This window comes from Podarcis cretensis (assembly GCF_951804945.1).
Source record: "Podarcis cretensis genome assembly, chromosome: 5".
In the NCBI taxonomy this organism is placed as follows: Eukaryota; Metazoa; Chordata; class Lepidosauria; order Squamata; family Lacertidae; genus Podarcis; species Podarcis cretensis.
This window is the reverse complement of record NC_137174.1, coordinates 63,677,832-63,696,870: the sequence shown is the minus strand read 5'-3', so window position 1 is coordinate 63,696,870 and position 19,039 is coordinate 63,677,832. Positions and strand designations below refer to the sequence as shown.

General features: G+C 43.6%; 1 protein-coding gene across 5 annotated transcripts; it reads right to left on the bottom strand.

The window, feature by feature from the left end:
• Window positions 1-7,549: 7,549 nt before the first annotated feature.
• TBCCD1 (TBCC domain containing 1) lies at window positions 7,550-18,762 on the bottom strand. 5 transcript variants are annotated; one of them, XR_013839248.1, is made up of 9 exons: window positions 18,049-18,175; window positions 15,686-16,045; window positions 15,217-15,366; window positions 13,867-14,233; window positions 13,560-13,746; window positions 12,946-13,443; window positions 11,496-11,653; window positions 11,062-11,195; window positions 7,550-7,991 (listed from the first exon to the last, which is right to left on the bottom strand). XR_013839248.1 is itself a non-coding variant. In XM_079977066.1 (8 exons), the coding sequence occupies exons 2-7, from the start codon at window positions 16,028-16,030 to the stop codon at window positions 11,524-11,526; spliced, it is 1,677 nt and encodes a 558-aa protein (XP_079833192.1). In that variant the 5' UTR covers window positions 16,031-16,045; window positions 18,439-18,762; the 3' UTR covers window positions 7,550-7,991; window positions 11,496-11,523. The 5 variants fall into 5 exon arrangements, 3 of the variants coding, with proteins under 3 accessions (XP_079833192.1, XP_079833191.1, XP_079833190.1); XR_013839249.1 differs by having other exon boundaries at window positions 11,083-11,195; XM_079977066.1 differs by lacking the exons at window positions 11,062-11,195; window positions 18,049-18,175 and adding an exon at window positions 18,439-18,762.
• Window positions 18,763-19,039: the final 277 nt, after the last annotated feature.

Genomic DNA, 19,039 nt, shown 5'->3' with positions numbered 1-19,039 from the left:
AGTCAAGACCGCATTTTACCAGCTTCTTTACAAGAATATCATGGGGCACCTTGTCAAATGCCTTGCTGAAATCAAGGTAGGCTACATCCACTGCGTTCCCTTCATCTACCAGTGTTGTAATTCTGTCAAAAAATGAGATCAGGTTAGTCTGACATGACTTATTTTTCAGAAATCCATGCTGACTATTGGTGATCACAGCATTCCTTTCTAGGTGCTCACAGACTGTTTGCTTAATGATCTGCTCCAGAATCTTCCCTGGTATTTATGTCAGACTGACTGGGCGGTAATTATTTGGGTCCTCTCTTTTCCCCTTTTTGAAAATAGGGACAACATTTGCCCTCCTCCAGTCTGCCGGGACTTCGCCTGTTCTCCAGGAATTCTCAAAGATGACTGCCAGTGGTTCTGAGATCACATCTGCCAGTTCTTTTAATACTCTTGGATGCAGTTCATCTGGCCCTGGAGACTTGAATACATCTAGACTAGCCAAGTATTCTTGTACTATCTCCTTAGTTATTCTGGGCTGTGTTTCCTCTACTGAATCATTTGCTCCAAATTCTTCAGGTCGGGCATTGTTTTCTTTATCGGAGAAGACTGAGGCAAAGAAGGCATTTCACCATCTTCTCCTCTGAGTGACCCCACTGTTTCTTTGTTCTTCCTTTTGCTACGAACATACCCATAAAAGCCTTTTTTGTTGCTTTTAACCTCTCTAGCAAGCCTGAGTTCATTCTGTGCTTTAGCTTTTCTGACTTTGTGTCTACACGTGCTGGCTATTTATTTGAATTCCTCTTTGGTGGTTTCCCCCCTTTTCCATTTTTTGTACACATCCTTTTTTAATCTTAACTCAGTTAAAAGTTCTTTAGATAGCCACCCTGGCTTCTTTAGGCACCTTCCATTTTTCCGTCTCATTGGTATTGCCTGAAGTTGTGCTTTTACTATCTCCCTCTTAACAAACTCCCAGCCATCATGAACTCCGTTTCCTTTTAGTATTACTGTCCATGGGATCTCACCCAGCACTTCCCTAAGTTTTATGAAGTCGGCTTTCTTAAAGTCAAGAAATTGAGTCCTAGTATGCTTGGCTGCTCCTTTCCGCTGTATAGTAAACTTCAGAAGAGCATGATTACTCGCGCCTAATGATGCTTCCACTTCTACCCCACTAACCAGGTCATCAACATTGGTTAGGACCAGATCTAAAATGGCTGTTCCTCTTGTTGCTTCTCCCACTTTCTGGACAATGAAGTTGCCTGCAAGGCCAGTGAGGAATTTGTTTGACCTTATGCTCTTGGCTGAGTTTGACATCCAACAAATATCCGGGTAACTGAAGTCCCCTATTACTACTATCTCCCTTCCTTTTGCATGCTTGGCCATCTGTTCCAGGAAGGCATCATCTATGTCCTCCGTTTGGCTTGGGGATCTATAGTAAACTCCCACAATGAGGTCACTGTTATTCTTCTCTCCCTTAATTTTGACCCAAATGCTCTCACTTTGGCTTTGAGGTTCTAAATCTTGGATCTCTTCACAGCTATACACATCCCTGACATATAACGCCACTCCTCCTCCTTTCTTGTCTGGTCTGTTTCTCTGAAATAGATTGTATCCCTCCATTATTACATTCCAATCGTGGGACTTATCCCACCAGGTTTCAGTGATGCCTATTATGTCATATTTAGTTTGCTGTACCAAGAGCTAAAGCTTATCTTGTTTATTTCCCATGCTTTGCGCATTAGTGTACAGACATTGAAGTCCATTAATCATTCCCCCGTGTCTCTTATTTAAGGATTTTTTCCTCCCACCACTAGGTCTGCATGCTGTTTGCCCCATTTGGCCTATGACATTTGGATGATCATCTTCATCAATTGATAGACTCCTACCTTCAGGAGCACTGTCTCCCTCCCCCACATTAGTCAGTTTAAAGCCCTCCTGATGAGGTTTCTGAGATTTTTGGCAAAAACATTCCTCCCAACAGTTGTGAGGTGCAGCCCATCGCTTGCCAAAAGTCCATCTTCAAGAAACTGCAGTCCGTGATCTAAGAATCCAACCGTTCCTGTTTACACCATTTGCGAAGCCAGCTGTTCACTTCCACTATTTTTCCCTCTCCCTGGGCCACGTCGTTCAACTGGGAGGACAGATGAGATGACAATTTGTGCATTTAATTGCTTCAATTTCCTGCCCAGAGCCTCGTAGTCTCTTTTGATCTTCTGGAGGCTATTGCTTGCAGGGTCATTGGTTCCCACATGAACCAAGAGGAAGGGGTATTTGTCAGTGGGTTTTATGATTCCTTGCAGTCGTTCAGTTACATCTTGGATCTTAGCCCCGGGGAGACAGCACACTTCCCGAGACATCTTGTCAGGCCCACAGATCACTGCTTCTGTTCCCCTCAGTAGGGAATCCCCTATCACCACTACACGCCCCCTCTTAGGTCTGGTCGGGGTTCTTCCGTGAGCTGTCCGTTCCAAGGTCGCCTGCACATTCCCTGAGGACTGACTTTGCTGCTCGTCTTCATATACCTGATTGACTGTAATGAGGGAGAGATCCTCAAATGGAGTCTGCTCTTCGTCTTCCATGCTAGGGGAGAGGACCTCAAAGCGATTGTGTATTTCTAAACAATCAGAGCGAACCCTGGGCCTCCTACTTCTTTGAGTCACGTTTCTCCATATATCTGGCTCCTGTGTTGGTGAACTAGCCTCCTTCTCAGGGGAGTCCCGTTTCCTCCTTGGTGGAGACGGTGTGCTCTGTTGCTTCCAAGAAGAGCTCCAGCTCTCTAATTCTTTGGAGCGTAGCTACACGTTCCTCCAGTTGCTGGACTTTGTCTTCTAAGAGGGCAATCAACATGCAATTGCTGCAGGTAAAGCTGCCTGCAACCTTTGGCAAGATGGCAAACATTGCGCAGGAACCGCAGGCGACTGCAAGCTGTTCCCTCACCCTCCATCTTGAGAACATGTCGTTGGGGGTGGCTACAGCGGTCCACCATCATAAAAAGCGTGAAGACAGGACAAATAACTCCCCCCCCAAAAAAACCTAGGTCTCCCCCAACAAACATTTGAGACTAGCTCCCCTAAATCTACAAGATGGATCAAACTGCACGCGCCTCCCACAGCTAATCACCTGCCTCAACAGAAACCCTGCCCCCTCTGACCCTTGCACAGGGAGAGCAGCTAATCAGCCACAAAGAAACACACACACAAGAAAACCCTTTTTGCTCCTTCTTCAGCTGCTGCCCTGCAAGGTAAACAGCGTTTCCATGCACTGCTCTGGTTTCACCAGAAGCGTCTTAGTCATGCTGGCCACATGACCCAGAAAAACTGTCTGCAGACAAACGCCCTCGGCCAGTAAAGCGAGATGAGCACCGCAACTCCAGAGTTGTTCATGACTGGACTTAACTGTCAGGCGTCCTTTACCTTTTAGAGTTGGCATCCGTCTGTCTCAGGAGAAAATAAAGGAGTGAGCCTTTGAGGGTGAAGTCAACTTGTCGGAAGGTTGCAGCACCTGCTGTGGCTGTAGAGACCAATACAGGAGAGACATGTTTTGTTGCAGCTGAGGCAGATGAAGGTCCAATTGTGCTGCTGCAGATGCACCATGGAGTTTCTTCTCTCTGTGCTCCTCCCAGTGGTCATTCATCCTCTGGTTACTGCTATGGATTACCCAACTTGCCTGTCTCCAGGCACTGTGGTCGTCTGCAAGGGATTCCCGCATGGTGATGTTGCCAGCCTTCATTTCACATTTGCAGACATCTTTGTAAACCAGAGTTAGTCTGCCAGGGAGCCTGGTACATGAAGCCAGCTCCCTGTACAGCACATCCTTGGGGATCCTGCCATCTTTCATTCTGTGGACATGATGAAGTCAGTGCAGAAGTTACCAAGATAGGAGTGCAAACATGCTGGGAATGTAGGCTTGAGAGCACATCTTTGTTTGAGACTCTGTCCCATTTTAGATCAATTTAGTGTGTTTAGCAAAGCGAACACTCCTTTGCTTTTGACTAGCCCTTACCAATTTATTCCCAGAATCCTGGTGATTCACAAATTGTAGCCCTAAACTTTACCTACCATTATATCCTCTGGATTGCTACTCTACTCAGAATTAAGGATAAATCAACCACACAATTAATCTTCTACTGCATTATTTTCAAGCATTTGACCTTATAACTAAACGAACCATTTACAGAATACCAAAGGAGTTCCTAAATCTGTTTTGACCAAGCTATGCAATGTGGCAAAGACCACTGCTAAACCCAAAAACATTGCCTAAGTGATAAGAAGGATCCAAATCTATAAAAGGAAGATTGAATTGTACACAATCAACCCAGTTTTTATCATGACTTGAGATCAGCTGCATTCAGATGTTATATTGAGTTGGATGTGGGAGAAGAGAAATGAGCAGGATTTAAACCATGCAGCAGAGACACACACACAAAATAAAGCTAATTCAATGAGCCAAATCCTCACATTTTTCTAGATATTAAAATACTTGCCAACTGGCATGTTTAAAAGCAGGAAACTTACAATATGCACAATAATGCACACAATTAATTGCTCAGAAGGTTGAATTTCAGTGTGGCGCTCTTAGAACCAATTTACTTCCTACAGAACAATTTGAGCTTTAATTATCCTTTGTGTGGGAAGATTTAAAAAGTTTGAAATGGTACAGCTCAAAAAATTAACTAGACGCTCATTACACTCGTCATTGCAACCAGCTAGCAAAATATCCCCATACACTTGAGACGTTATTTAACAGCAAAATCCCAAAATGGATTTATTGGTGGAAGAAAGGGGGGACAGGACAGAAGAGAGATTAAGAGAATAAGAGAAAATAATTTCAGAAGACATGGGCTAGCCAAGAAATGTCAGACATTTAAAAAAAAACCTGAACGTAAGCTGGCTTACAGCTGTCTTTCTCCCCCATCTATTTGGCATTCTTTGGTTATTTGAGACAGGAGAAAGGGTACCCCAAAACTTTACAGGAGAGATGGGGAATATGTGACCCGCCAGCTGTTGGATTCCAACTCCCAGCAAGGCCAGCCAGCATGGCCAATGGTCAAGGAAGCTGTAGTTCAGCAACATCTAGAGGACCAGTACTTCTCCATCCCAGCTTTACAAGGATTCAGCATCCATTGGAAGAAATGGGAAAAGGCCTAGGCAGGGCCATATCCAATGGTGTCCCTCCACTGATGCTCTTTGATGCAGAGGGGATTTCTCCACAGTACCAGAGAGGGAGGGAGGCCATTTTTGCCAATTTCTCCTCCCACGGCCTCCCTCTATTTTGCTCCAGAAGGTTGGAGGACCCTTTAGGTGAGAGGTTGCATGGGAGGAAGTGGCCAAAGATGCCTCTCATCTCCCTCCTGCTGACAGAAGCCTCCTCTGACTCAAAGAGCCTCCCATCAGTGGATGGACACCATCAGATGCAACCTCTAGCATTAAACTCCTTGAGATTTCTTACATTATTAAGTAAACTGTATTTAAGAGGACTGCTAGGGTCTGGATTTCTTTCAATCTATTACTACTTAGAATGGTAGTTATGCAGAGAAACACGTTTTAAAAACGTGTTGCAGTTTACTAGCTTTGCAAAAAATAATAATAATAATAATAATGCAATGTAGTATAAAAACCTTGGTTAACTACTGCCCCACAACCTTCTGGAGCATACAGCAGGGGCATGCAGTGGGAGGGAACTGGCAAAAATGGCCTCCCTTGATGTAACTGCTGACCAAAACCTCTGCTGGATCAGATTTTACAAGTTGTTCCAAAGACTAGAAGGCACTTTTACTGTTTGTAAAGAGTGTTTTTTCATTAGTTCAATTTATCTTCCCAGCCTTCTCTTCTTCGACCTAAAGAAAAATTCCACTAGATGAACCCTGCAGCGATATTCTGTTTTGAATTCTTCCCATTCCCATGTACCCAAAAAGCCACCACGCTCTTTGCACATGATTGCACAGGTTTCAAAAGGGTGAGGGGGGAGCAACACTAACAGCTCTTTCAAAACAATTGGGATTTCTTCCAGCAAACAGTGTTATGTTTGGGTTGCACGCTTCTTCATTCCTGCTTATTGGAACATCCTCACTTAACATGCCTTCTTCCATTAGTTCCCCACCCCCAACATAAAAGATTCATCCCCATACCATTAAAAAGCAACATGGGAAGCAGCATTTTTGCAGTGTATGGAACAGGATTGGGGCATTTTTTTTATTTTGTTCATTTTAAGTTACGGCAACCTACTCCCAAGTCTTCAGGATAAAGAAATCTGAACAAACATATTATTGGAAATGCTTTCTTCACCAGAGCGATAAATAGAACTGTTTTGAAAGTAGCGAACTGCAATCTGTGGCAGGTTTCTTTCCAAAATCTATAATATATGCAAGATGTAATTTTTGAGGTATACATTTGAATATTAATTCTTAAAAACATGAAATGGGTTTAGGAATAATGTGACATTTGATCTGTGTGTGCTCCTCTTCAGTATGTTTGAGCTTTTAGTGTACTATTATCACGGTTTTTGGCGTTAATTCTGCAACAATTGAACCTAGAAACTTGCATTTCAGTCCTCTTCCATAAAAATGAAGAGTTATTCAACTGGGAGTTTCTGCTGCTTGAAAGAAAATGTGACTTTGTAAATGGAAAATTTTAAGATGGCTCTCGTAGCACTATGAATCCAGAGTATTAATGAGAGCTGACATTTGTAGTATTAGACCAATTAGGCGTGCATGCTTTGAAGTCATTATAGATGAGAAGCATAACAAAGCACTTCTGGGGTTTGATGATGTGAAAGACATCCATGTTAAAACCCTGATTCCCTTGAATATTTTTTCCCACTGCATATAAGAGCTAGATAGTTTTAGTTAATTAGAAAAACCACCATGATTTCAGAAAGGAAGGATTTTAACTTTGTCCTCCATGTTAGCATTCAAATTTAGCCAACACCAAGTACACAAACAATCCCTCTCCCTCCACTTTTATACACAGAATGACAGAAAAGTTGCAAAATGTGAGTAGAAGGGGAGAAATATGCAGCTCTACTCAGAAATAAGCCCTAAAATAAGTTTAATAGAGTTTATCCCTGTGTGTGTGTGTGTGTGTGTGTGTGTGTGTGTGTGTGTGTAGGATTGCAGGCAAAATGACTTTATCCTTTTAACAAGGTACAACAGGAAATATCTTGAACCACTACCTTTTTATAATTGAACAACTTTTGTTCAAAACTGTTATGCCTACAGTTGTCATAGATGACCTGGACACATGTTATTTCACTTCCTTACCTTCTCATTTCAAAAAACTTTTGCCTGGGCTAATTCACTGTCCTACCTAGGTGTGTCTTCAGAAAAAGCAAGGTAAGTCAGTACACCTTATGGATTCACAATGTGTATATCCATCTTTGTGAAATGAATGTTTCAGATGAGAATGCTATATCTGTAAAGTATTTTAAGGGAGCAGGGGACTGAGCAGGATACCAGTGTTTTTTTGAAAGAGGAAAAACGGTGCCTCCGTGACCCTTATTATGTTGTATAATGACAATAATGAAAAAGGTCATTTTTAATTAAAATATGGAAAAGAAGAAAAAAGAAACAAAAGAAATCACGTCAATTTAAACAAATTTCATAGTTGAAGTGTTAAACAACTGGTATAAAAATACATCTGAGTTTTATACAATACAAATTTAGTTAACAGAAGTGAAAAGGTTCTTTCAGCAGCCAGAACCTTATTCCTGTCTTCACACCAGGAAAGTAAAAGTCCTTTTCAGGGTACCTTTATACATAAATTTCATTTCAGCCATAGATAGAAGTGTTAACAGCAAAGTCTTGGCTTGTTTTCTATAGATACTGGCTGTCTGAGAAAGGTGTAGAACGAAGGGAGATACGATGACAGCTGTAACAGGGAGAGAAAGTCGATCCTTGCCTTGACAATAAACAAAGCAAATTCAAGTTTCCAAATTCATTAGTGTTTTAATCAGCTTGGCTCCAGTTTATTGCAGTAAAAACACTTTCAGTTTTGCAAAGTTCATCTCTAGAACTGTAACAAAGCAGATAAACAGATTGTATTTGTTGAATGCAGCAATCTACAATCCCATTGCTTCTTTACAAAACAACAACAATCCCATTGCTTTCTGACTACACAGCAATTATTAGCTGGCATCACACTCTCTCACTCTCTTGCATGTACACACACACACACTCCACTACAAAAACGTCATCATGTGGGTAAAATTCCAGTTTAGTTCACCACCACTATGCAACTGCCACAAGAATGAAATAAAAGTATCAGAAGCTTAGTCAAATACCAATAGTACACAGAAAGCATTTGCTTTATATCGGTGCTGTGGAGAATACTAAAGAGATGGAATGACCTTACACAGGCATGGCCAAACTTGGCCCTCCAGCTGTTTTGGGACTACAATTCCCATCATCCCTGACCACTGGTCCTGTTAGCTAGGGATGATGGGAGTTGTAGTCCCAAAACAGCAAGAGGGCCAAGTTTGGCCATGTCTGACCTTACAGCTTTAGTGACACTGAGATAGAGAACAGTTAACTAGGAACTAAAGAAGTCACTAAAACTCTGTTGAAGCAGTATGTTTTAAAAGGCAAAAGGCAGCAGCATGACAGAGAACAAGAGCTAGGTTGTTTTGTGCACAGAGTGGCACAGTGGATATTCTGAAGATGGGATTAAAAGAACCAACAGGAGAGCTTGCGCAGAATAAGACGGAAAAGAAGGGAAATGGAGAGAACCAGTGTAATGAATGACACAGTGCTTTAAATGGAAATACAAGGAGCATGGAGTAAAATGAGTTAGAAGTTGAGGAGGGAGATGATGCAAAGACTTAGGCTTCAGGAAAGAACAACCAGTGGAAAGCATATTTTGGATACCTGCTCAAGTTCACAGTGAGAGATGGGCAGTGGTTCATCTTGGACCTCTCACTGGTCTTTAGAGGCATTCAGAAGCTTCACATAATGGCAGAGCTTTCAGCGTGTACACATTAGCAGCCTGGGACGCAGTTAAGGTCATTCCTCGACCCCTCCACAGACAGTGTTTCAAGCTGCATTTTTATGTTGCTGTACACACCAGGGGACGCAGGTGGCGCTGTGGGTTAAAGCCTCAGCGCCTAGGACTTGCCGATCGAAAGGTCAGCGGTTCGAATCCCTGCGGCGGGGTGCGCTCCCGCTGCTCGGTCCCAGCGCCTGCCAACCTAGCAATTCGAAAGCACCTCCGGGTGCAAGTAGATAAATAGGGACCGCTTACCAGCGGGAAGGTAAACGGCGTTTCCGTGTGCGGCTCTGGCTCGCCAGAGCAGCGATGTCATGCTGGCCACGTGACCCGGAAGTGTCTCCGGACAGCGCTGGCCCCTGGCCTCTTAAGTGAGATGGGCGCACAACCCCAGAGTCTGTCAAGACTGGCCCGTACGGGCAGGGGTACCTTTACCTTTACCTTACACACCATTACCTAATTTGTTTGCACACACAAAACCAATTCTATTCAAGGAAGCCATCATCTGCACATGTGTAAAATGTGCACATTTCAGCTTAGCTGTACCTTATGTTCAAACCAGATAAAAACTGGTTTGAGGGAAAACACATAAAGCAACATGGTTTCTCAAGAAACCAGAGAATACATATCAATTGTGGGTGACGACATGTGTACTCTGCTTCAAAAACCAGCAGTGGGCACTTCCTGTTTCCGGCAGTGGGAAATGGTGGATCCCACACAATTGGACCTCAGCCGTTCCGATAATTCAGGGCTGATATGGGGGTAATTAGCCCTGGCAGCCTCCCCAGGGCAGGGGAGGACTATCTCGATGACCTGTGGTTTGCCCCAGATTGCCGATGTGGCAGACGGCAGGGGCACTGGGTCACGGAGCAAGGGACGGACTGACACTCCTGCGACGCCACCCCATAGCCGGACGCATCTGTTTGGGAAAATATAAAGATTTGGAAAACAAACAGACACGCTCTGAACTGACAAAGCTGAGGGAAAACCTGCAGTATGTACAGTCTCTGGTGCAAAAGATCGAGCTTCAAAGAGATCCTCATCATGACGTTTGGAATCTGGAGGGGCTTGGTATGTTTTTTTCTTCTCCCTCTAACATTAACAATTCGTATTGCATGCCAAGCCTCATTAAGAACCTAAATTGCTCTTCAAAAAGTGAGTACAGATGGATTTTCATATATAATTGGGACCTATTCGCAGCCGCTTTTCTTCTAAGATTTGAAATGCCTGTTAAAGACGAAAACAAAGAACAAAGGGCAAAATGGCTTCTACCCACCACGCACTTATGGAATATCTGAAATACTTCCCTGATTAAGAGAAACAGGAGCTAACTGATGGTTGGTCATAAAGATTGGAAACAATTTTATATATACAACTGTTTGCAAAAAGATTTTTTTTATTATGAGCGAGAGAGAGGGCTAAATGGATGTCTGGCAGCCCCCCTCTAGGGCCCGGAGGGGGGATTGGGTGGATTCCAAAGGCCAATTGTTAACTGTTTGATATATGGCTACATTGCAAACAGTCTGCTTAAGAATAAAGAAGGAGGTTTCTCTCTGTTTCTTTGATAACACCTGGACGGGAAAGATCAATGATTTAGGAGCTGCCAAAATAACAATTCTCAAAGAGCTGGACAGAACTTTGAAATTGGATGCAATTAAATGTAGTGGTGCGATGAAAAAACCAAAACAGCTGAAAGAGTAGAATATACAGACAAATCTGCACTCCATAGGGGGAAAAAATCTGTTTTCTGACATGAATGAGGATCACAGAACCAGAGTCAAAACGTGGAGGAAAAAATCGGATATGGAATTATGAAAAGCATTGAGGATGTTGAGAGGCAGGACTATGATGTTGAAAGCGCTTCGGAATTCAGACCGTGGGAAGCCAAAACAAAAATTATTACAATTTAGAAGACAATTGGACTTTTTTTTTCCAGTTTTTTTATTTTTATTGGATTTGATTTGATATGTTAATTGGATGTTTTTATTGGAAAACTAATAAACGCTTTAAAAACAAACAAAAACAAAAAACCAGCAGTGGGAGTGCACTGGAGCTGAAGTAAACAGTAATATTTGCACAACTATAATCTGAAGCTCAGTACTTGCAAAGAAGAGCCTCTGACCTTTTCCCTCATGGAAATGGACAATGCATTCTTGCTGAGTTTTCGAACTGCACCAAACCAGCAAAGCCTCTGACTGCCTCTTCAGTTCAAACTAAACCGCTTTGATGTTTTTTCTACAATCAAGAGGTATCTAAATTTTAGTAAATTAATTTAATTAATTAATTAATTAATTAATTAAGACGACACCCCTCCCCAAACTGAGGAAGAAACAGAGTCTGCCAGGGTAGTGGGGAGAGAAAGAAAACAAAGGAGACAAACTGTTTAGTTTTAAAGAACATCCTCCACAGGTAAAGGGGTGCCACACTATCTGGACCTATGAAGTGATCCATCTGAGCAATTCTAGTTTGTAATGTGTGAAAGACAATATACAAGCTTTTCACAATTGCAGAGGAGAACATGGCCTCCGGACTCACCAAATAACTGTGTACTTCAAAAGCTCTCCTATCCTGCTGCCTGCTTAGAACCTGCAGCAGGAAGCACCAGGCTGTCAAGTTGTTGGCGACTGCCTGTCTGGACTAGCCATTCGTTGAACTTGTTCTCCACATACACCTGGAACGTCTTTCTCTGGTTCCTGAAATCCAGTAAAAGATTAGCACTATAATGCATACAATGAATGTAAGACCCATCAATGAAAATATCTGCTGAAGTGCATGCACATGATTCAGAAGTTCTGGTTCGGGGGGGGGGTTGCGATTTTCATGGTCCTACCTAATTTCATTACTATTTAAGTACTGCTACATGTTGGAGAGCTATATTTATCAATTTTCAAAGATATGGAAACCTTTCCTCCACAAATTATCTTTGAAACTGTTTTTGTTTACCTTCTTGGAGAAGAGAACAGGACACTTTTGAAAACAGAACAGGTGAGTGATAGTTAAATTACACTCCTGTGTCTTTTAAAATCTGTTGAACTTATTTCTGCCCATCAGAGGAGTAGGAACCCTGCAATAAAAGGTGTGAATTCTGCAAGGAAAAACAGTCAATTTGTTCATGGGGTTTTGCTTTGGGTGGGCGTTTTTTTGTATACTTTGAGGGTAGAGATTATTTAAATGCTCTTGAGTGAAAGGGAACCTCTAATCAAGACGGCTTTGAGTTTGTATATTAATTCCTATTAATTTTTACCATTCATGCCCCACACATTGCGGATTCTACTAACTCTAAGTGGAAACTGGATGACTTGGCCAATCGTACGAATTCAAACCTTATTCAAACTGCTTCTGAAATTATGAGGTTTAAAATAACTATAAGTTTGGGGTGCTTCTGGAAGACAAGACAATTCTTAAAGCTTGGACAAAGGACACGCCTGACCAAGTAGGTCTACCATGGCTCCATTGGTTAGGATGTAGGTCAAAAGATGTTGAGACATGCAGCCTGATCCTATCCATTTCTACTTGGAATTAAGCCCCATTGTGTTCAGTTGTCTTATTCCCAAGTAAACGTGCACAGGATTGCAGCTATACGAGAGCAAATCAGATAGTAAACATCATATCCAAGCAATCCCATCTAGGTGTCAATTCAATGAAAATTTACTTGCACATCTGCGCAGTACTTTTAGAGAAATGGTGGCAGGATACACAGCATGTTTAGCATCAATGTAGTGTTTTTCTCAGTTTCGTGAGTCAGTTTAAAAAGCATCAATGTAGTGTTTTTCTCAGTTTCGTCAGTTTAAAAAGCATTAGCTAACAAGTATATGACTTATAAAAGATTAACAAATGGTTTGCAGCTGTCTTGCAGAAATTGTGAATATATACTTGAGCAACATACATGTAGCAATCTTTTTATCTGCTAACACTGCTACATTTTGTTCTTATCTGCTGCTGCAGCTGGTTCTTCCTACCTGGAAGAAGAAGATTGTTTACTTACTTGGTCAGACCCGCCTCCTTCACGGTCTTCTGCCAGATATGAATTCTCTGTTCTCGTTGACTCAGTGCCTTTTGGTATGCAGGTGGCAGCCCACCAGGTATTTCTGTGGTATCTCCTTCCATTTCAAATGGGACAACAAAGGGGTAAAACTCTGACGGTGGGAGGAGTCTGAAGACATTTCGATCACAGTTCTCTTTACATACTAACATTGGATTATCCCAATAGTTAGGCACGGTAGCCAGGCCAGTCCTGCCCATGTGGTCCTCAAGCTTTGGATAATGCGTATGGAAGGGGGCAAAAGTTATTGCTAGGTTCCCCAGTAAGATGAGAGGTCTAGTTGGGGTGAGAACATGCAAGGTACAACTGGTGGTTGATGACAGAGACAGACGGCGGCAAACAGCAATAAGTGTGACATTGTCACAGCTGTGGAGGTGAACTACTGTTTGCACTGGGCCAAGTACAAAGGTACTATTCCTGCACTTCTCTATGGTCACAGATCTGAAAGAGGAAGAAGGGAAAGCAGCCAATTAAAGCTGGAGCAAAAGAACACAACAAAAATGGTCACATAGCTTCGAAATGTGGTTGCAAAAAATGACTGGTGAAAGCTCTTTCACCTCAGGGGAGAAAGCAAATAGATGAAGGATTCACAGCAGCGATGAATCTTCACGTGCGTATCTTCTAGGGTACCTGAACTTTTTGCCAGTGTTTGCTTGTAAACTTGGCTCATCACAACGATGCGGTGTGCTGAAGGGACCATATGAGTATTGCAGGCTATCTTAGCTCGCCTGGTTGTTCCTTCAACTGCAAGAATAAAATTGAACACTGCTTTTAAAAAAAGTGAAAGAAGCCATTTTATAACAGCAAGAGAAAAGGGAGATTTTATCCTTGTGCCAAAGCTTTGATGGCCTGAAATAACGGTACCTTGTTGTGCCCATGCAAGTTTCTTCCCAGACTTGAGACAAACTGATGTTCCAAACGGGTTCCCGGTCAGACAAGCCCTCAGCCAGGACTCAAGCTTGGGGAAGGAGAAGGCTTTGGAAATCTTTGAGTAGCCACTCTTTGCATGTAATGGCTGCCAGAGTGCAAGTGCATGCAGAGGGTGGACAGTACTGTTTCTGTTCACACATCCTTCAATAAGGAAGCCAAGAGCGCGAACAGCCTCAGGTGACATCAGGCTATTGTGGGTAGAATGTGAGGAGGCAGTGAGCTGATCCGGGTCCAGCAACAGTTCGAGAATATCCTGGAGATGGTTCTGGATAAAGTCTTGCTGATAGCTGTCATTCCAGTTCTTAGACCATAAGAATAAAAACAGAAAAATATCAGATACAGAATGGACATTCACACAAACAAAATCCTAGGTGGTGGTGGTGGTTGTAATAGAATACTGCCCTTCATCCGAAGATTACAGGGCAGTTCACAACATAAAAATACAAAATGAGAACACAAAATACATAATAAAACAAAAACAATTCAATAACCCCCTCCCACAAACACATTTTAAAGGCCATAGAATGTTAGTCAACCAAATGCCTGGTTATAGAGAAACATTTTCACCTGACACCTAAGCCTATGTAATGAAGGTACCAAGCAAGCCTCCCTGAAAAGAGCATTCCACAAACCAGGAGCTGCCACCACAGATAAGGGCCATTCTTGTGTTGCTACCCTCCAAATATCTTGTGGAGGCACACAAAGAAGGGCCTTGGATGATGATCACAGGGTCCAGGTCCGTTCATATGGGGAGAGGCGGTCCTTGAGGTATTGCAGTCCTGAGCTGTTTAAGGCTTTAGTCATATCTCGGGATGAATACGCTTCAGGGTAAGCATTTTCGAGTTGCACTCCGCGGCGACCCGGAAGTAACAGAAAACGTTACTTCTGGGTTCCGCCACTCAAACAGATGCTAAAAATGACGTTACGCGCATGCGCAGAAACGTCGAAATGCAACCCGTGCACTCGTGTGTTACGTTCGCTTCAGGATGCAAACAGGGCTCTGGAACAGATCCCGTTCGCATCCAGCGGTACCACTGTATAGGTCAAAAACAGCACTTTGAACCGGGCCCAGAAATGAATTGGCAGTCAGTTCAGTCAGCAGGAACAGTGTGATATGCTATAACCATCTTGCCCAATGAACAACCAGGCTGCCATATTCTGCACTAGCTGAAGTTTCCAAACCATCTTCAGAGGCAGCCCTACATATAACACATTGCAGCAATTTAACCTAATGGTTACCAAAGCATGGATGAAAGAAGAACTCAAAGAACCTCAAAGCAATACCTTAATCTGATTGGTGGATTCTCCAGTCAGACTGTAATTCTTGGATCTAGGATTCGGCCACTCATCTCCAAGTAGATATGTTCTCAGGGAAACCTTGTTTAGTTGTTGAATATAAAGGAACAGCAGGAACTGTAGTGTGTCCACAGACAACTGAGCAGAGATTAAAAAAAGGTTTATTTTAAAGAACATTCAAGTACATAATTTAGCAAGGGTTCTTATTTTATATTTAGCAGCATGTAGTGAAGTAGAAAAGAAAAAGACAGACCACTGCTAATTTTCTTAACAACTAGAAGCAATTATAGTGGCCCAACAGCTAACCTCATATTGGATTGTGGCTCACATGCAGCATGTAATGTACTTGGGCAGGGGCATTTCTTCCACACTGAGTGCATGAGAAGCCTGGGTCAGTAAGGCTGCTATGAAGAGCATACACCCATAGTATTAAAAATGACAATATGACATTCCATGCCTTATTCTTCTGCTTCTCTGCCTCCTCCTCAGTTGCACAGCTGGATATCACCTCTGCCCATTCCAGTCGCTCCTCTGAAGTCCGTTCAACAAGACTGTCAAATAATTCAAAGTATAGCCAAGCCAAGTCCTTTTCTATCTGCAGCTTCCCACAGGCAATGTGTCGCCACATAGGCCAAGAAAGGTGTGGATAATAGCCTTCACTGGAGCGCATCCGGACATAAGTTGACATCTTCCGAAGATAATGCATGCTAAACTTGGAGGGAGGTGGGATTTGTAAGGCTCCCACTATAAAAGGTTCCATTTTCACCCAGAGATTGACACTGATTTGATCCATGTTTGCCATCCACAAAACTCACATCTATATTTTCAAGAAAATGAAAATAAGAAGTTAGTTCGACCATTAAAAAATAATAATACACATTTCCATATTTTCAGATTGAACTTTTTTGCAAGGAAGTCAATGGTCTATTTCCCCCTTCTATTATGCCTTCTTTTTTTGCTCAGTATCCTATATTTAAACATTTGCAGTCCCAAACCGTATGCACACGCTCATTCTACATAACACAGAAATGACTACTGAGAAATTAAACTTTCAAATATATTGACTGGGTCCTGCCAGCCCCAACCGGCAAATATTTTTAGCTAAAGCTGTATTTTGAATTAAGTCAAAGTTCAAAGGCGGACAACATTGGCTCTTTAATCCCTCCTCCTCAGTAGGAACAGCAAGAAGCTTGGGCAAACCATTCTCTTATTCACATTAGACACTCCTGTTTGCATATGTCTTTGCTCATGCAAATGAGGGAACAGATGGAAACTAGTACATAAGAGGAAAATGCTCAGGAGTTTCTACTGTAGCAGCTCACTCAATATAAGGAACTCTTCAATAATGGCATCTCTATTCAAGGCAGCAAAGGCACAGTAGAGTCATGTACTACTACATGGCCTCAAAGCCAGACAATATTACGATAGACATACCTCCTGTTGCCCAGACTCCAGAAAGCAGGCCAATTAAATCTTACCAGCTTTCATTATTTCTAAAGCCCCAAACTTTATTTTCAACAGTCTTCCTGCTGCTTTGCATACAAGTTTCTTCCTCTCTGTGCTATTTACTAGAGGCAGCAGGACAGAATGCTATCATACCCGTGTTTGCAAAGTTTTTTTATGGGTCTCTTCCAAGTTCCCCTAGGTCATGTGTGTCCCCCACCCCCCATTTTTTTATTATTATTCATTTAAATAAAAAATTACTACCTCAAATTTCACCCTGCAACTCATTGTTCCAAGAAAACATGTTACTGTTAAAGCAGGTGGGGAAAAGGAGATTGAGACTTTCCAGTTATAGCACCCCACCTTTCAAACTTCCTTCTCATTTCTTATTTCGGGGGGGGGGGGTTAAAAATTATTTCCCAACATTCATGTTTTAATTGTGTTTTTATCCATTTACTTAGTATGCCACTCTGAGAAGAGCCATGGCTGAAGAGTAACTGGCAACGGTCTTAATGAAACCAATGAGACCCAGCTTGTCCCAGACCGCAATTCCCACCCACCAGTTGAAAATCTCTGTCCTCTAGCTGATTCCCTAGTAGTCATACCTCAAGTTGAATATGCTTCGGGTTGAGTGCGTTCGAGTTGCGCTCCGCGGCAACCCAAAGGTAACCGAGTGTTACTTCTGTGTTTCGCCGCTCGCGCATGCGCAGATGCTCAAAATGACGTCACGTGCATGCGCAGAAGCGGCGAAACGCAACCAGCGCACGCGCGGACCCGTCAGGATGCAAACGGGGCTCCAGAGTGGATCCCGTTGGTACCACTGTATTAGGATCCCGAGGTACCACTGTATAAGGAGAGAGGTTTCCTCACTGCATCCCGCTGCTCCCTCAGTCAACACTGGCACATTTTCCCTCTCTGACAAGTAATGGAGGGCACTCCAGTGAAGCCCCAACCCACTATGCCTGCTTCCTGTCAAGTGCAGCAGGGCAAGGCGGCAAGTTTCTCTCTTCCACGTGCATTTGAAAGTCCCGCTTTTTGAGGGGAAGAGCGAATGAAAGGGCGACCCCTATTTACTCATGAAAGGCTCCAAGGCAAGCGTCCCCAACCTGCGGCCCTCCAGATGTTTTGGCCTACAACTCCCATGATCCCTAGCTAACAGGACCAGCGGTCAGGGATGATGGGAATTGTAGTCCAAAACATCTGGAGGGCCGAAGGTTGGGGATGCTGCTCCAAGGCAAGAGGGAGGAAGAGGAGGCGGAGGACGGCTCCAACCTCTGAAACAGGGGAGAAGGGAAAAGTCCGTTTCCCCGCCTGGGAGGTGGGGCCCGACAGTCCGCCTCAGGCTGAGGAAAGAAACTCCCGCCCGCCTCCCGTTACCTGCGCGCCTCCGCCGGCGCCTTTCCCGACCCGGCTGCGCCGACCGAGTTACTTTCGAAAGCCCGCGGCCTCCGCCCACCACTGCGCCTGCGCACAGAGCAATCTGGACGCCAGACGCAGATAAAACACTCACCCAAGGCACATTCGAGAGAGAGAAATGCTCGCCTAGAGCGGCAGGGCCGTCATTGCGAATCTCTGGCCCGTGGCAAGAGCAACAGCCGCCTGCCTCCGCTTACTAGCTTCCAGCACTTCCGCTAAACATGCGTAGTATTCCAGTTCGAATGCTAGCGGAGTGGCCAAGAGGAGGCCACTGCGCCCCCTGCGGAGGGGAGGAACCGTCAGATTCTTACATTTCTCTGCTATTTGACCCCCCTGCTTTGATCCCCTCACCTCGCACACATATGCCGATGTTAATTTATCTGCCCCAACCGAGGATAACACTTCAGGTATCCGGCAGTGAACTGTCTAGTATACAATTTATGGCATGAACGTATTTGTTAATTCTTTAGGCACCGCAAAGCTGTTATTATGGCAACTCCCGAAGAAACAGGAAAGAACACAGATCTGGGGATAAAGCGCTCCCCAATTCCCCAAGGCATTTAAAGGAAAACTGAAAATGGCATTAGCTTGACGTTTGAATTGATTGTCATTCATTTCGATCATCCTCACGATTGATTTTTTAATAATAGCTTTTAAAGTCCTTCCGTTTGCTGCAAACCATCCATAAGGAGCCGCAGGCAAAACAATGAGTAATAATAACAATAACAATAATAGAATTTAAGCGCAGGGAAAGGAAGTAGGAAGTCCCTTCTTGAAGGCGCCGTCAGGCTGCTTGCGATTCTGACCCGTCCCAGAAGGCGGCCGCTCGCGACAACGCAACGCCCCAACGCTACACTTTAAGGCAGCGACGCGCGGCTTCGCCCCGTCCCCATTTGTTGACGTCTCGAAGTCTGGTTGGGCGGCTGTAGCCGGGCCGCGGGTGAAGTGTGCG

Coding starts and splice junctions, on each gene's coding strand:
- TBCCD1 (XM_079977066.1), bottom strand. CDS start 16,030: ATGGCAAACATGGATCAAATCAGTGTCAATCTCTGGGTGAAAATGGAA. Junction 15,367..15,685: donor CAGAGAAGCAGAAGAATAAG/GCATGGAATGTC, acceptor ATCTCTGCTCAG/TTGTCTGTGGACACACTACA. Junction 14,234..15,216: donor AATCCACCAATCAGATTAAG/GTATTGCTTTGA, acceptor TTATGGTCTAAG/AACTGGAATGACAGCTATCA.